Consider the following 17,030-nt stretch of genomic DNA (forward strand, 5'->3'; position numbering starts at 1 on the left):
GTTTCTTAATAGTTTTTAACTTCTATATGTATTTGTATTTATTATGGCTGTTCACTGCCCTGAGTCCTTCGGGAGTAGGGCGGTATACAAATATGAAAAATAAATAAATAAATAAATAAATATGGTATTTAAACAAAGAATAAGTTACCCAAAAGCTGTTTTTAAAAAATCCAGGGTAGAATATTATTAGCTATCAAACTAATATGGTAAATGTTACTTGATCATTTTTTAATGTAATAGGAAAATTCTCCCCTTTGGATCTTGAAACTTCCCTCCCTCATGGAAAGCTAGTTGCTGAAATTCTGGAAAATGCAAACTTGTAGAATAGGATAAATGTTATTAATTTATCTACCTTTCTTTAATTCACCAAGTTTTATCTACCAGGATCTATCTCTCCATCCAGAGTCCCAGTGGCTTAAAACAAGCAATTAAAAATAGAGTAATATGCTGAAAAAAAACCTATTAACAATTAGAAGGTATTATGTTCCAATTGCTCTCTGGAAGAGCTCTGTTTTGGGGGAGGGGGGGAAGGAGCAGATAATGTTGGAGCTAATAGAACTCCAACCGGAGGCCATTCCAAAGAGCCAGCCATAATGATTCAAATTGAACAAAATGCTTTGCTAATTGATCATAGTGGCCAGATGGTAGTTCTTACTCAGAAAGGAATTAGTCCCCCAAAAGGGCAGCTGGACAACAATCTCTTGATGTAATAAGGAGCAGTAAGAACTCTTTGACTAGCTTAGTGCCATGGAGTAGGCCTGAATTTGGCATACATCCTTACAGTGTTCAATCAGATTCACACTACATTGTTCTCTACTTGCACTTCAAAAGCATTGCTTCTGCAGCTTCATCTCTTGGAGGCTCTGTGAAAACCAAAAAGCCACCAAGGATGAGCTGCAGAGAAAAGCTATCCAGCAATGGTTCATTAAGGGTCAGAGATGCTGCCTTTTACCAGGAATAATCAAGGTCCTTGACCAATTCACACACCATATGGTCTGGGAAATCCCTAAGCACCCATGAGAAACCATTTAAATCCAACAGTGACACGGCAGAACATTTGAATGTATCTAGTTCTGTGAGGGATACAGACAACAATACTTGCACCAGGAAGTGATCTAGGATAAAGATAAGATCCAGAATACAAAATAGCAGCTCCAAGGTAAAAATAAGAATTAATTATGTTATTGCTTATAGGTTGGAGCCAAGATTACCTGGGATAAGTCTGCAGTTGCATGGAAGCAATGTACTCCTAGACTTTACAGGATCTAATCTCTTCAACATGGAGGCTGAAGTCTCCCCAGTACCGAGAGCTGGGTAAAGGTCTCCACCACCAGGCCAGGACCCAAGAGCCCAGGGAGGGATCCCAAAGACTTCAGGGTAGTCAATACACCCAAGTGCCTTTACTTACCCTTAAGGTGCAAACTAACATATAGGCATTCATACCTGCTACCTCATTATAGTGATCTGGAATGTAGACAAGAATTCACAATAGATCAATACGACCCGAGTCCTAGAATCAATATTGGTGCAGGATCTGAAACCTGCCTGAGCATGTTTCTGAGAAGGCAAAATTTCAGTTTCAGTAATTACATCAAGCTTGTCTGCTTGTCCATCATCAAATCATAAATGGACCTGATAGTCTGTAGAGATTCTCAGTCATCCAGGTCATGGTTGTCCCAAAGGTGCTTTTTCAGGAGGCAACTGGACTTCCTTATTTTTTCTTTTGAAGATGTTTCACTTCTCATCCAAGTAGCTTCTTCAGCTCTGACTGGATGGTGGGGAATGGAAGGATTTATATTCTATAATTTGCATTCTTTTAGAGGGTCATTGAAGCACTTGGAGGTTTATCTGTCCTGAGGATCACCTAATTAATGCTCCTGGTTCCTGTGGTCTCCCATGGTATGGGAGTAGGAATGGATTTCTAGAGAAAAATTGCAAAACCACAGGAACCAGAATTACCAGCATGCAGATTACCAACTGTCTGCGAGGAATATAAACCCTTCCATTCCCCACTATCCTGTCAGAGCTGAAGAAGCTTCTTGGATGAGAAGTGAAATGTGTTCAAAAGAAAAAACAAAGTCCAGTTGCCTCCTGAAAAAGCACCTTTGGGATAGAGACCTGATGCTAGTCAGCAACAACTTGAGGCCATGCTCCCTGGTAATCAGGCCAGGATCCCCACAAAGAAGCAGCTGAATTAGAAGGAAACTGTCATCAAACTGAAGACCTTCATTTCCTTGAAACGGCTACCTGGCACCCCACCAGCAATGGAATAGAATAGCCAAGTGGAATTTGGGGAAAAAAAATTCATGCAACTTCCCCTCAGTAGGGACCAATTACCTAAAATATTCGATCTGGAGCCCCTCAGTTCTTCAAACCCCATAAAATAGAAGTGGAAGCAAATCAGCCTCTTCCATTGGCCCTGGACATAGAAATTCAGCCCTTCGGCTTATATTCCTACTGCAGACCAGATCATCCTCACATTTCTGGTCTCTCACACAGGGCCCATCCACCCTAGATAGGTCAAGCTCCAGCTTTAAATCTTAGCAACTCCAGATAGGAGGGGGGGAAAAGACCAAATACATAGTATGGCAGAAGGAAGTTTCTTATATTCCTAATCTATATTGAAAAATACAGCATCTAAGAATACTTGAGACAAATAGTTTTTAACCAAGATAACTCAATTCTGATAGGTTTGTCCTTCAATCAATATAATATATTGTGCATATATGATGACCATAGACATGTCTCCTCCACCTGCTCTCCCCAACCCCCAGCTGGCAATTATTAGTAGCATCCGGTATTCTATAGTTAGCAGACCCAAAAGGGGCTTCTTCTGAATATTCTTCCTGTTTTGGGTGAGAACTACAAGTGAAGCCTTCAAAAGTCAGCAAGACTTTGAAAAGTCAACTTCTGCTTTCTGTGGAACTATTGGAATAGGCAGACGCATGTAGGCATTCTAAACCATCTTGCTCATTCTAAGAACACAAAAAAGCTTTTATAAATTGAAATAGAAAAAGAAAAATATCTAAGAGTTTGCTGTATTTTGTTGTTTGCTTACTCCCGAAATCTGTGATATGAATTCAACCTTATCAAGAACACACCAAGACCCTGGCTATTAAATAATTTGAACAATTTCATTCAAATCCACTATTTACATCTAGAGCTTTTCTCAATGTAGTTATAAGGGATGTTATAAGTGAATGTCGTTATTTCAGTTCCCATTTATAAAAGATGACAATGTTAGCATAAATAATCTAAAAGTGTATTCACCTAATGCACTACATTATATTGTGATTTGAGTTACCTGGTTTTTATGTTATTTGTTGTATCTTTTTCTGTAGTGCTTTTTTAATATAGCGTTATAGCATTTACAGAATATTAACTGATTAAACAGAGTCAGTTTGGTCTACTGGTTAAGGCACCAGGCTAGAAAGCAAGAGACTGAGTTCTAGTCCTGCCTTAAACATGAAAGTCACTTGGATGACTTTGAGTCAGACACTCTTCTCTCAGCCCAACTCGCCTCATAGAATTGTTGCTGTGGGGAAAATAAGATGAGGAAGGTGTATTGGATATATTCGCCACCTTGCAACAATAATGAAGATGGGATACAAATAAATAAACACAGAACTGCTGCTACAGGTAGTCCTCAGCTTATGACCAGATCATCCTCAAATTTTCTGTTGCTAAGGAAGATAGTTGTTAAATGAGTTTTGGCCCATTTTACATCCCTATTTGCCCCAGTTGTTAAGTCAATCACTGTAGTTATTAAGTTAGTAACACAGTTGTTAAATGAATCTGGCTTCCCCACTGACTTTGGTTGTAAGGTTGCAAAAGGTGATGACATGACACCAGGACACTGCAACCATTATAAATATATACCAGTTGCCAAAGCGTCCTAATTTTGATTATGTGACCATGGGGTTGCTGCAATTGTCGTGTGAAAAACGGTAGTAAGTTACTTTTTCAGTGCTGCTGTAACTTCAAACCATCACTAAACAAATGGTTTCTAACTCGAGGACTACCTGTATTAATACAATCAAAATAGTATATCAATGCAATGAAAGTGATTCATTTGATCTATTAGCCTGAACAATAAAGGCTGAAGATCAAGAAGCATAAAAAAATAGGCTGAAAACAGAAGCCTATTAAAAAGAGACTGAGACATATTGACTTCCAGATGTTACTGCACTAAAGCTTCCAACATCCTCAGCATCTACAACCAACAATAACGAATTCTGGCAGTTTTAGTCAGCCCATCTGAAAGGCCCTACATTTGATTTATAAGGTGATACTGTTATGTTCTGTGGGAAAAAAATGTCAGTTGTATGAATTTTAGCTGTCTTTTTCCGGATTCACTACCATAGCACTTAGCAATGAGGCTGGATACAGACTTTAAAGGCAATTAGCGTCCAGCACCAAGTTTTTGTTTCTTTATCTTCAGTTGTAAAAACTCACACAGCCAAATATGACTAAATAAGGCAAGATCTTTGAAAGCCAACACAGCCATTTACAATTTTTTTTAAAAAAAAATATTTCGGAAGGAAAAAAAAATATGTGGAGGAAGCGATTTTGGAAAGGTTTAAGGAGAGTCTTGTGCAGGGAAAAAAAAGCCCAGCCAGAAATGGAAGAAAGGGTTTCATTTGAAAGCTCCCTTCCAAATCGAAGTCCAAAACCTCAAAACATTGTGAAGTTTTAAAACCACATTGAAGTCATCTTTAACTATCTGAGTTTAAGAAAGTATTTACAAATATATGTGTGTTTGTGTGTGCATGTGCATACACAGGTACATGTATGTAAATATACATATATACCATAAGATCATACATCAGAGTAATATATATGTTGCACAGAACATGACATATATATAGAAACGTATGACTAGGGTTTTTTTTTGTACTCTTTATATTATTCATGTTGTCTTGTATTCTTGTATGGACTGCACCAGTTGAGACTAACCAATTTTATTGTATATATGATGTACAATGACAATAAAGGCTTTGAATTTGAATATATATATATTTTTACCTCCAGCACTGGTCCAGCTCCCAAAATAGTTCTCTCCACTCCGCTAGCATAACCCTTTTGACTCAGGGCAGTGAGGCAGTGGATCAAGAAGTTTGTGCTTTGGGTTTTTCCTGATCCGCTCTCACCAGAAATAACTATGCACTGATTCATGTGTTTCTTCAGCATAGCATGGTAGGCTACGTCAGCGATGGCAAAGATGTGGGGCTCCAGCTTCCCAAGTTGGTGGTTCTCGTACATCTGGACATACTTGGGGTTGTAGATGGGCAGAAATTTGAAAGGGTTGATGGCAATGAGGATGCTGCCCACGTAGGTATAGATCTTCTGTTTCAGGAAACGCCGCTTGAGGTTTTCCAACAGGGTGGTCTCCGTCAAGTTGGGGAGGTTGCACATATCATTGAAATGTTGCCAAGGAAGGAAGCCCCTTTCAACCAGTCGTCGGGCTTCCTCCTGGTTCTCTTCTTCGCAGGTCTGCTGCATGTGGACGTATTTGATAGTCCCATCAGCATTCCTCTCTTGTAAAACAAAATAATAACCATCTTCCCGAGGATGGTCGTCCTGGGCCCGGCGAGGCCAAAGCAGGATCCTATGGACAGGAGGGTCATTCCCATCTAATACCCATTCTTCTCCCCCCGTTTCCTTCACTTCCACAAGTACATAATGCTTAGATAGGTCCAAACTCAAAGAGCTGATAACATCCTTAATGACCTCAGTGGCTGTGGCATCCTTAGTTGCTGTTATCCTGCAACAGGAACTGTGTTCTGTTGAGAGCTGAGGATAAATATGAAGAGCATACGTTACATTCTCTGGACAAGCTGCACTGCTGATATCTTTTAAATTCATCCTGGACCATGCCCTGCCTCGGCATGCCGCCCTGGCTTGATGCACTGGGCCAGTTATCTGAAAACAAGGAAGGAGAATATCAGAAATATATCCCGATTTGAGATGCTGTCACAGCAGTATACAGAACTGTAACATCCCTAATCATTTTCCAGTAGGGTCAGGAGTTTGTGGTTGACAAGACTGAAAAGATAGCAAGACCAATAAAATGTAAATGTAATGACTACAGAAAAGACATAAGGACAAACATAAAAACATTGTCAGCACCTATAAACGCATTTTTAAAACTTTGGATTGCAATGTTGACAGGATAAAAAAATGCAAATCCCATACCCCCCCGATTCCTAGCTGGTGTTTCATATTTTAGCAATAATAACAGGAATGGGGGGAACTCGGCAATGAGTGCACGGCAATCATAGGGTTCCTTCCTATCCTTTCTTCCAAGCATACAAGTTGTTTTCTCCACACTCCTATTTTTTCTGCTATCTCCATAGAAGAGTCCCTTTGCAACAACACACACCAATCACTTAGCAGGAGGAAAAAACTGTTGAGTTCTGAACTGAAAAAGCTTCTTGGATGAGAAGCAAAACATTTTCAAAGAAAAAAAAATGAAACAGGAATGCCCAGTGGCCTTTTGGAAAAAGCTCCTTTGGTGTTTAAGATGTAACTGTGCAAAGGGTCTCCTGGCCACAGCCTCCAACTTCTGTTCATGCTGGGAGTCCAGAAGGATTTCCAAGCTGTGAGCCAAATAGATATCGACAGACCCCTGCCAAAACCTACAACCCGAGCTACAAATATTCTCAAGAATTTCTAACCAAATTGATATATCTGCAAATGTATCAAACTGGCCAAACGCAGTTCAAGCCCATGCAGTGTAGACAGAGAGAGCTTGAGCTCTAGGCCAAAAATCTCCAATAATGACATAGCATCTCAGTAATTCACAAGTGGGAGGTCACTCTTTCCTCAAACTGCAGTAAGGAGACATAAGCATTTTCCATCTATGGCTTCTACTTGCTAGCTTCCTGGAGATATTTGGCTAATCACTAAGCTGCAGGCAGGCTCAGAAGTAGATTAATACTGTCTCAACAGTCAAAAGTCTACAAATCCACACTACACTGAGTAAGACAGCGGCCAAATCAAAGAAGAGCAGGCTTCTTATATCTTGAAGTAAAATAATTTGAGTCTTCCTTCAGCAAGACCACTAAGCACTTAATCTCTCGGTATGACCCAAAGGTGTTTTTCAAAAGGCAACTGGACTTTCTTGTTTTTTTTTCCCTTGAAAACATTTCAGTTCTCGTCCAAGAAACTTCTTCAGTTCTGACCCATGACCCATATGATTGAGAATCTCCACAGACCTTTCCGTATGACTTTCTTCAGATATGTGTTACAGTACAGAGGAATTTTAGCAATTGCCAAAATCAGGAAACTGCCTACTATTATTAACATTTTCATTGAGGAACTATTATAATCTGCAGCATATAGTTTGAAAAAAAAATTCTATAGGAACCGAAAGTTTCCTACAGGATACAGCAACAACTTTTTAAAATGTACTATCATGTAATAACTGGCTTACAGATAAATACTCAGTTGTCATGACTGCTGTATTCTATGTTCAGGACCTCTTACTTTCAGTTTATTAGAAAGGGGTATTTGCCCTAAACAGAAATGCAGAAAAATTGACAACTAAGGCTGTTAGAGAACATTAGTATGCAGCAAGTTTTTAACCAAGGATTTTTAATTCTTTCCTCTAAAGAACAGGGGAAAAAATGTGCATTTGAAAAATGAAAAAGAAACAGTAAGATAACTTGCACACCTCATACATTTTAATAGACTCAATAAAGACAATACCTTATCTTTATAATAGAATTTTAATTCAGCAAATTGAGTTCACTTTACTTCCAATTTCATAAAACAGATTTAGTTGTAGGGTGGATAAAAATCAATGATTTTTTAAAAAAATCAAAAAAATCAGATTTTATCGAATTTATTTTAATAAAAAACTTTTGGGGTAAAAATCTATCGTAAGATAGTTTTCTATTTAAGATACATAAATAATTTAGTTTATTCAGCATGAAATGGAGCTTAGTTATGTGTCATGAGGCTGTATATTCTGCAACACTGGGACTATCAGTGAGTCAACAGTGGGTCAAAGGAGTAGCAGAGATGACATTTGCTCTTTAAAAATTATGATTTAAATCGAGTTGATTTAAATCAAGCCTTTTTACTAGTGATTTAAATCATGATTTAAATTGTGATTTAAATCAACTCGATTTAAATCAAATCCACCCTGTTTAGTTGTAAAACATCCCACTTTCGAAGAGAAAATTACTTTGCCTACATACAACATAGTGGTTATTATTCTGAGCATGGCTATGAAACTGGGTCAAGATCCAAACAGTGCTGCTATCTACATTGCAAATCAGACTATTAAAAAACATAACAGAAGGTCAAAAATGTTTGGATAGGGGAGGCAATAACTCAGAAAGCCTCCTTAAATACTGGTTATCCCTATCCCCAGGGTTGAACCATCTTCTGGAGAAAACTGATGGGGGAGGAACTGCATAAGAGATAAAAAGGGAAGGACTCCTTAAATATGTTACAAAAATGAGTAAGATAAAAATAGCATATAAGAAAGTTGTTTGTTCTGTATATGAAAAGGATGAAAACGACTGATACATAGGTATGCTAACACAAATTAATTCCACCAATATTGTAAGGAGGGTTTGCACCAAAGGTTATTCAAATATTTTTTTCAACTCAAAAGCACACTTCTGTGCCCTAAGCTGTTTAGTATATATATGAAATTATTAGGAAAGATTATCTAGAATTTTGAAGTGTAGTACTTTCAGGATGCTGACAACATCTAACCATAGGTGTGCATATCAAGCCACAATGAACTCTGAATATTATATAAATGATGTAGTTATGATTGCATCATATATGACACACTGTATGTAACTTACAACATCTACATGATGTTGCAACATGCATGTTATAATTTGATCTCACCCCACCCATTTTTCTATTAATGCCTACATACCCAACCCTATCTTTTCTTGATACCAGAATTTTAAATTCTGATGTGATTTCATGGATAGTATGAAGGCAAAAAAAAAAAAAGTAATCTAGTAAAATATAATAGTTTTTACCGAGTTCAAATGGAAATCAAGGAAGAGATTTAATCGCCTGAATATGATTATTCTTACTTTTGAGTACAGGTAATCCTTGACTTACAACGTAGTGGAGCCTGCCCATTACTGTCTTAAATTGTGATTATCATAAAGTGAGTCACTTGAGCGGACCCATTTTTATGATTGTTTTGTGGTGGTTGTAAAGTGTACACCATAGTCATTAAACAAAGCCATTATTCGCTATAGGGTGTTTTGACTAAAAATCTAAATGCCCATTTTTAGCCAAAACATTGTAAATCAGAGTCATGTGACCATGAAATGTTGGAAATGGCCATAAATAGGGGAGGGCAGGCATTGGAATTGGCTCATAAGTACCTTTGCAACTATGGATGGTCTCTGAGTGACCAATTGTAAATTGAGGACTATCTGTACTCAGATACACAGATATATACAAGTATATTCCTGAACTGAGATGTCCATATTTCACTGTGACCAGAAAGGCTTTTTTTGTAAAAATAAAAGGAATACTCTAGCTGCATTTTTTCTTAAAAATGCCAGATGTAGCCATGATAACACGTCTCAATTACCTTATACTTGGATTACTGTAGGATATCCTGTAGAGCTGTCTGGTTATGACCAAGTATATGATACATCAGATTTCCTTGTTTTAAAGCTTCATTAGCAACTTATCACTTATTGGGAATAATTTGATTTGCACATTGTTTAATATTGGTATATTGCATTCTCCTTTACAAATCTGACCAGAATCTTTGGAAGATACCCATTTCACTTCCTCACCATTATGGAGGCATATTTGGTAAGAACATAAACTAATCTTTCAAGTGTGTATTTATTTATTTATTTATTTATTTATTTTATTTATTTATTTATTTATCTAACTAACAATACTTATATGCCGCCCTTCTCCCAAAGGACTCGGGGCGGCTCACAGAAATTAAAACGATGAAAACAATAAAAATAGCTACTAAAATAATCAATTAAAATCTGCCAATTAAAAATCACCCATCAGATCAGCAAATTTGTTGGAAAAGCCATGTCTTCAGGTCACGGCAGAAGGAGCGGAGGTTAGGGGCCGTCCGGAGCCCCGTAGGTAACCCATTCCAGAGGGTCGGTGCGCCCACAGAGAACGCCCTCATCCTGGGCGCCACCAGCCAACATTGTCTGGCCGATGGCACCCGGAGGAGGGCTGTCCTATGTGAGCGCACAGGGCGGTGGGAGGCAGGCAGAGTACTTGGAAGCTCTGAAATTTCTTGCCAAGATCAAATTCCTTTTTTTCTCTATTATCCTGGTACTGAGAGAGAATATGTTTCAAATCAGACCATCTAAACAGAAGCTATACTTGGGTGATATATCTGTTTTACCAGTCTTAATTAGATTTTAAATGCACGTGTACAAACACACATTTTATTTTTGTATAGCTACTTTCAGAAACAGTTTTGGCAGAAAGTCATTATATTAAGTATTTATATCACAACTGAAATATTTGTAATCTAAATAGTACTCCTCTCACTTGTCAGATCAACTAGTCTCTCATCCTGATGTTAGATAGCAGAGCCCCTCTATATCTGAGGTTAAGGATATATCATAAGTGCAACTACAGGAAAGTTTATTGACACAATACAAAGAAGAACACAATTATATTAAGAACCCTACTATAAATTCATTGACCAAACTGGCAACTGAAAAGAGAAATCAAAACAGAAAAGGCTTTGTGTTTCCTGGCTGTAAGCTTTGCCAGAATGAACTGGCTGCAGCATGACTGCTAAACAGATCTATTTAAGGAAAAATTAAGAATTAAGCAAGCTGTCTATGCATATCCAAAGGGAAACGTCAGTTTTCAAGGCAAAAAAGTCATTCCTTATTTCCTAGGGAATACATGACACATGGAAGATTACTTCTCCTTTTAGTTAACCCATGCTGCTACCTCAAAGGAAAGCTGTGGAATCTTTCCTTCAGATGAAACAGGCTGAATATGTCTGTGGGATAAAAATAAATGTGACAATTCCAAACAGTCTTCTGCCAAAGGCAAATTATAAACTTATAAGAGAAAAAAGGGGGAAAAAGTCAATTTGTGACTTAGAAAATATCCTGCATTATTTTTATTGAATTCTTCCCATTTTAAAGATTAAAATCCAATGCCAGACCGGTTCTCATGTGGGCTCATGTTCTAACTACCTCTTTCAGTTAGCTGATGTACAATTTATAAAGAAGAGAATCCTTAACTTGTATATCTTATGGCTACAACAAAAGTGGTAGGGCATATTCCCCCAGTCCATCCAAAGCAGTGGTTTGGTCTACATAAACCCATAATTTAAATTGCATGCTTAACTAGTGAATCATGCCAATGCTAAAACGGGAAAGCTAACATTATAACAAAGTAGCTCAGGAAGGAAGAAAAAGAAAAGGCAGAGTGGCCATTTCAAGAATCCATTTTTATATAGGCATTTTAACATATATTTATATTGCACCTTAGTGTAGGCTCAATTCTTAGCAGAAATTGAAGACTTCTGCAGATTACAGTTAACAATTTATTTATTAAATTTGTGTGCCACCCATCTCACTGCAAGGTGACTCTGGCGGCTTACATTATACAATATGAGAGAGAGAGAGAGAGAGAGAGAGAGAGAGAGAGAGAAGAGAGAGGGAAGGAGAGAGAGAGATATGATGGGTGGGTGGATGGATGGACGGACGGACGGATAGAAAATTGTAAGAGAAAAAAAGAAAAACTATTAAAAAACTGACCAAGCTGCAGAAAAATTATAAAGTGGCTGGAATAGTTCTGGAATATGGAAAATGTTGGAAGATATAGCTTTTTATTACTATACAAAAAGAGAAGACATGGCAGAAAAATACAAAATAATTATAATATGAATAATAGTTTCCTTATTGCTCTTATGATAATAAAGCCTATTCAGTCAAACTGACTAGCGGAAGAATCAGGACAGGTAAAAATATTTGTTCACAGCTATGGAACAATCTTGCATAATGATTACAAGAGCCCTATTAAATCCTTTCCCACCCATGCTTCATTTCACCACTGAGGGGAAGTCAGAAATAAACACAGAGCATCTGTTTGCTCCATCAGTGCCAAGGACAACATGTTGTATATACATGGATACAGAAAGGCATCCTAGGTTTATTATCCTAGACCAGTAGCCTGGCTGGGGAATTCTGGGAGCTGAAATCCACCCAACTTAAAAATTGCCAAGGTTGAGAAACATTGTCCTAGACACAACAGCTGCCCAGGTTAAATTGAAATATACATATATGTGCATTAATTATATCCTGAAAACTGCTCGGTTTCTACACGTCTCACTAAAAATTTCATCCTTTGACAAGAACCAAGCAAACTAATCCTTTCCTCTTTTAATTTGGAACCTAAATAGATGCTTTAGGACTGGCTATTAAGTAGCTGATCTTCCTTTGTAACAGACTAAAACTTTCTCTCTTCTCAATCCTTCCATGGACTATACTAAAAACTCTCTCACATCATTCCTTCCAGTTTAACCACTACAGGGAAAACTGCCGGATTGGTTGACAATTCAATCCTAGAGACTATTTTGGACAGATATCCAAAAGTAACCGTTTGTAAAGGTATGATTCCAAAAGCGATCTGTGTCCTAAAACTGTTGCTTATATATTCAAGCGTTGCATTCTCTTAAATATACATCCAACAATAAGAACAAACCTTTACCATCTATCAATATTCAATTACAGCTTTTAAAAAAGGATAGTTATGAAGTGCATAGACATCTAAGTCAAAAGGTTTATTCATATGTCTGATTATTCAGTTAGTCTCACTTATGAATCATTCTTTATCAGAAAGCTAAGCCTTCATAAAGTTTCACCCAAACAGACATTATCCTTTACATTTTTTATCAGGCAGCATTTAATTCTTTTTATTTCTTTCAGCTAGGCAATTTCTTTTAGGTTCCATGGCATGAGCTGAACAAAACCCAGGAATCTGACCGCCATATCTTACAGCTCAGGAATCCAACAGGCTGCAGATGTTAATTTGGGGGCTGATTTGCTTGACACAGAAAAAGAACTGAGTCAATCTCTGGGGGAAAAATGATCTCTTTGTTTAGTCAGCCAGTCATCCTCGAGACTCAGTGTAAAAAGCATGGCTCAATTTGGAACAGAGAAGAAGTTATCAAGAACATCTGCCGACAAGCAATGCTGGGCGGCAGGCAGATTACTTTAGGAGTAGGAAATAAAGGACCCCAAATAAGAAGTTGAGAGGCCTACTTCAAGTTCTTCTATCTGCAGACAAAACAGTTTCTGAAATTCAAAACCAAAAGAAAGAACTTAGTGAAACCAGGAAGGTAGTTAAACAGGAGACAAGATTCAGAAGACTTTCTTTTTAAAAAGTGCAAATAAGATGAACGCTCACTTCTGGCTGGAACATATAGCTGTTAACTTTTTCCTCACACACACAAAAGCAAAGTTGTACTTTTCATTGCTTAATATATCAACATATATTTGCCCTCAAACTAATACTGATCAAATAATATTCATTTTACTTACATGCCAATTCTGTTGTAATTAATTAGAATACAGAAACTAATTGGATGTGGGGAATAATATAGATTTAAACTCAATTCTGAGCATGTTAGTCTAAATTTCATGTAATTATCTTCATTGTTGAGGCATTTATCATGGATTTCACTGTCAATCACTTTAATGAGACAGAATGTCTTTAAAATATTGCCCTATTTTTCAATAAAGAAAATTTAAATACTTGGCTAGTTCATTTTAGAACTCCAATAGGTTGTATGAATACAAAACAATAATTAGCTGCAAAGATGAAAACTCAACAGCTGTCCAAACCACATGGGTGTGAACATTCAATACTTCATGAAATCTTGTGATGTAATCTTGGGACATGTAACTTCACAGCAGCTTCAGACCGAGTTTGTGTTTTAAACACAGATGAATTTCAAACACAAAGAACAGAAACAACCAGTTCTAAAAAGATGTGTTAATTAGTTTTTTGACATCTGCTAGAAAATCAGACACAACTACTGTAAGTTTCCTGCTACCACTATAACTAATCTCCAGACATGTCAAACTCCCAAATGGGCTGTCTTATTAGTAATGTGTCTGCTAAGCAAGCTGATGTAAGGAGTCCTAATTGAAAATGCTCTTCAAAAACATGAGTCTGTCAAGCACAATTTGAGGCTAGTGGGCAAAAGAGCTCAACCACTAACCTGTAGTCTTAATTGTAGGGAAGCAAGCAGAAAGAGGGGTGGGGCACATTTCTCAGTTAAGTAACTACCATGAAATTATAGAAACTAGTTCCCTTTGGCATTAACAGTTCTACCCAGTTAAGATGCACACATGCACTTAAAAAAAAGTATTTAACAGTGCATCAAATAATACTCAGACTATCCACTCAATTAAAAAACAAATTTAAACTTTAAATATAGAACTCTTCATTCTTCTGTTCTTTCCACTGTGTGGTCATCCCAATAACCTATTAAATGGAAGGCTAGATAACAATGGAGATATCCACTCTCAATTTTCTTTCCCCATCTAAAACAGGATCATCAAGGCTCACTTCACAGGCTCCTTTTTCAAATTACTGAGAAAATATTTTAAATGCTCCTCATTCTTGAAAAGTGTAGCAATATGTACAACATTCACAACCTATTCTACAGTTCACAGATCAAACACAGCTTCCTGACCCATGTGTTTTCTTTCTAGATTTAGTATGTGCTCCTCATGACCTCTGTAACTTTCTGTCAACTCTCTCTTCCATTGATATTTACTTGCAGGGCCCAGATAAATTCTCTCCTGATCCTACATGCACACACAATCAATAAATTTCTAAGCCCCTCCATTTTCAACTGCATCCTTCCTCACTTCCACCTAGATTTCAACTAACTAAAGAAGGCAAACTCACTTATTTAATATACCCTCAGGAATATATGAAATTTCAAAACTCTTCAAACTTCAACTGCTTTTCTCCTTTAATGTTTTCTCCGACTCCAAGGTACCCCAAGAAAAAGTCATTAAGCGCAAGCCACTTCTAAGCAATCCCATCCTTCAAGAACCCTTTCATCCATAATCCCCACCTACTAACTAACCAATCAACTCTGCATTTCAAACATGCAATCACACCTTCACTCTTTCTGTTCACTTACCATGAAAAACAAAAACCCTCACCTACTTCAACTTCAGGGGTATACTAAAAACACCCTTCTTCCTTTCCACTTTTAAGTTTTTATTACTCTCTCCCCATGTCAGAGAAAAGGCCATCTCCCAAAGTCAAAGAATCTCTGCTTCCCATCTTTGATGCATCTGTGATAGGAAGACCTTTCCTTAAGAGCCTGGTCTCAGGATAGCTCTTTTCAACCTCAATTCTCCCCTCCGGACAATTTCTCTCCCTGCTCTCTCTGTAAGACAACACTGCGCCACAAACCATGCTAGTACTGTACACTTTAGCCTACCATGTTGTGCAAAACAACAATCGGTGTGGTTAGTTAATGGCTCGGGGTTATAAAGGAAACACAGGAAATTGTGTTCATTAGATAAAAAAAAATAATGTTTAAATTAACCCTGGCTAAGACTGGCCGGCAAACCCAGCCAAACGGTCAGCCTTTTTTTTACACGCGCATCATGAAGTGCCAAAAAAACCAAAAAACAAAAAACAAAAACCCCGCCTTGTCCAAATTCACCCCGGTTGGAGGATTCAGGTGTCTCGTGGGAAGGCTTGGAACTCGGGGCTACGTTACGATCAACTCGATCTCGAAGCTCTCTCGTTGCAGGGATCGAGACCGGCTCCCTACCCATCTCCCCTGGGACTCACTTACCCCAGTGCCGTTGAGCTCCCACCTCCGCCAAGAAGAGGCTCCCCGACCCTCACGCCCATTTTAGGAGAGCTCCTCTCCGAGCTGCCTCCCTGTCACAGCGAACATCCCTCCCGCCTCGCCACCTTTTCCCCAACCGCCCACCCAACACCCCCCGCCCCACCCTCCCTCAGCTCACGAAAGAAAACGGCCGGACAACACCCCCCCCCGCCTTTTTTTTTTCTCCCCTTCACCCTTACCTGGACCAGAACGCGGGCAAGCAAGGCAGGCCGCGGCTCCAATTGGCGACTCCCTCGTCCTGAGCCAAACCAGCCTAGGCGACGGAGCCGCCTCCGCCTCCTCTCCCGCCCGCCTGCCTGCCTGCCTGCCTGACCGCAAGCTGAGGCGGCGCGAGGCACTTCCGGGTTTTTGGGTGGGTGGGGGAGAAAAGAGAGTGAGAGAATATCCCCTCCGGCGCACGCGCACCCAGCAAGCTTGGGGGGAGGGGAAGGAGGTGGGGGGGGGAAGGAAGAGGCGAAGAACTGGGAGTTGAAGAGCGCAAGCGCCCTCTTGCCTAAAGCGGGTCGAGGCGGGTGTGGGTGTCTGTGTGTTTCGCGTGGCGCTTTCAGTTGGTGCTGGCAACCCTGGTCTCCAGATCACCAGAAAGGGCTCTATTGAGGAACAATAAAGTTCGATCAACACCGGCCCTTCAGGATTTCACTCCTATCTCCCTCACAGCCTATGAAGATTTACAGTCATCCAAGTCACGGTTGTCCCAAAGGTGCTTTTTTTCATGAGACAACTGGTTTTTCTCTGAAGACATTTCGCTTCTCATCCAAGCAGCTTCTTCAGCTCTTGACAGGATTCCATTCCCCGCTATACTGTCAGAGCTAAAAAGAAGCTTTTTGGATGAGAAGCAAAACGTCTTCAAAAGAAAGAGCAGAAAGTCCAGTTGCCTCTTGAAAAAAGCACCTTTGGGACAACCATGACCTGGATGACTAAATCTGCATAGGCTGTGAGGGAGATAGGAGTGAAATCCTGAAGGGCCGGTGTTGATCGAACTTTATTGTTGTGCAGCCCCTAAATTGTATCCGACTCTTCGCAACAGTGTGGAGCCAGGCCCCTCCCATCTCCCCGTTTGCCCAAATTCATTCATTGCGTTGGTGACACTATCCAACCATGTCCTCCTCTGCCTTCCTCTTCTCCTTTTGCCTTCAATCTTTCC

General features: G+C 39.0%; 1 protein-coding gene across 1 annotated transcript in view; it reads right to left on the reverse strand.

The window, feature by feature from the left end:
- The window catches only part of MYO9B (myosin IXB), a 74,968-nt gene extending 58,830 nt beyond the window's left edge, over positions 1-16,138 (reverse strand). Inside the window, exons 1-3 of the mRNA XM_070943529.1 lie at positions 16,066-16,138; positions 13,263-13,295; positions 5,026-5,922 (exon numbers count right to left, since the gene is read on the reverse strand). Of these exons, the coding sequence (XP_070799630.1) occupies positions 5,026-5,865 (840 nt within the window). The 5' untranslated portion in view covers positions 5,866-5,922; positions 13,263-13,295; positions 16,066-16,138. The remainder of the gene's footprint in view (positions 1-5,025; positions 5,923-13,262; positions 13,296-16,065) is intronic.
- Positions 16,139-17,030: the final 892 nt, after the last annotated feature.

The sequence above is a fragment of the Pituophis catenifer genome, unplaced genomic scaffold (assembly GCF_029215685.1).
Source record: "Pituophis catenifer annectens isolate HBS135680 unplaced genomic scaffold, rPitCat1.0.hap2 SCAF_1, whole genome shotgun sequence".
NCBI lineage: Eukaryota > Metazoa > Chordata > Lepidosauria > Squamata > Colubridae > Pituophis > Pituophis catenifer.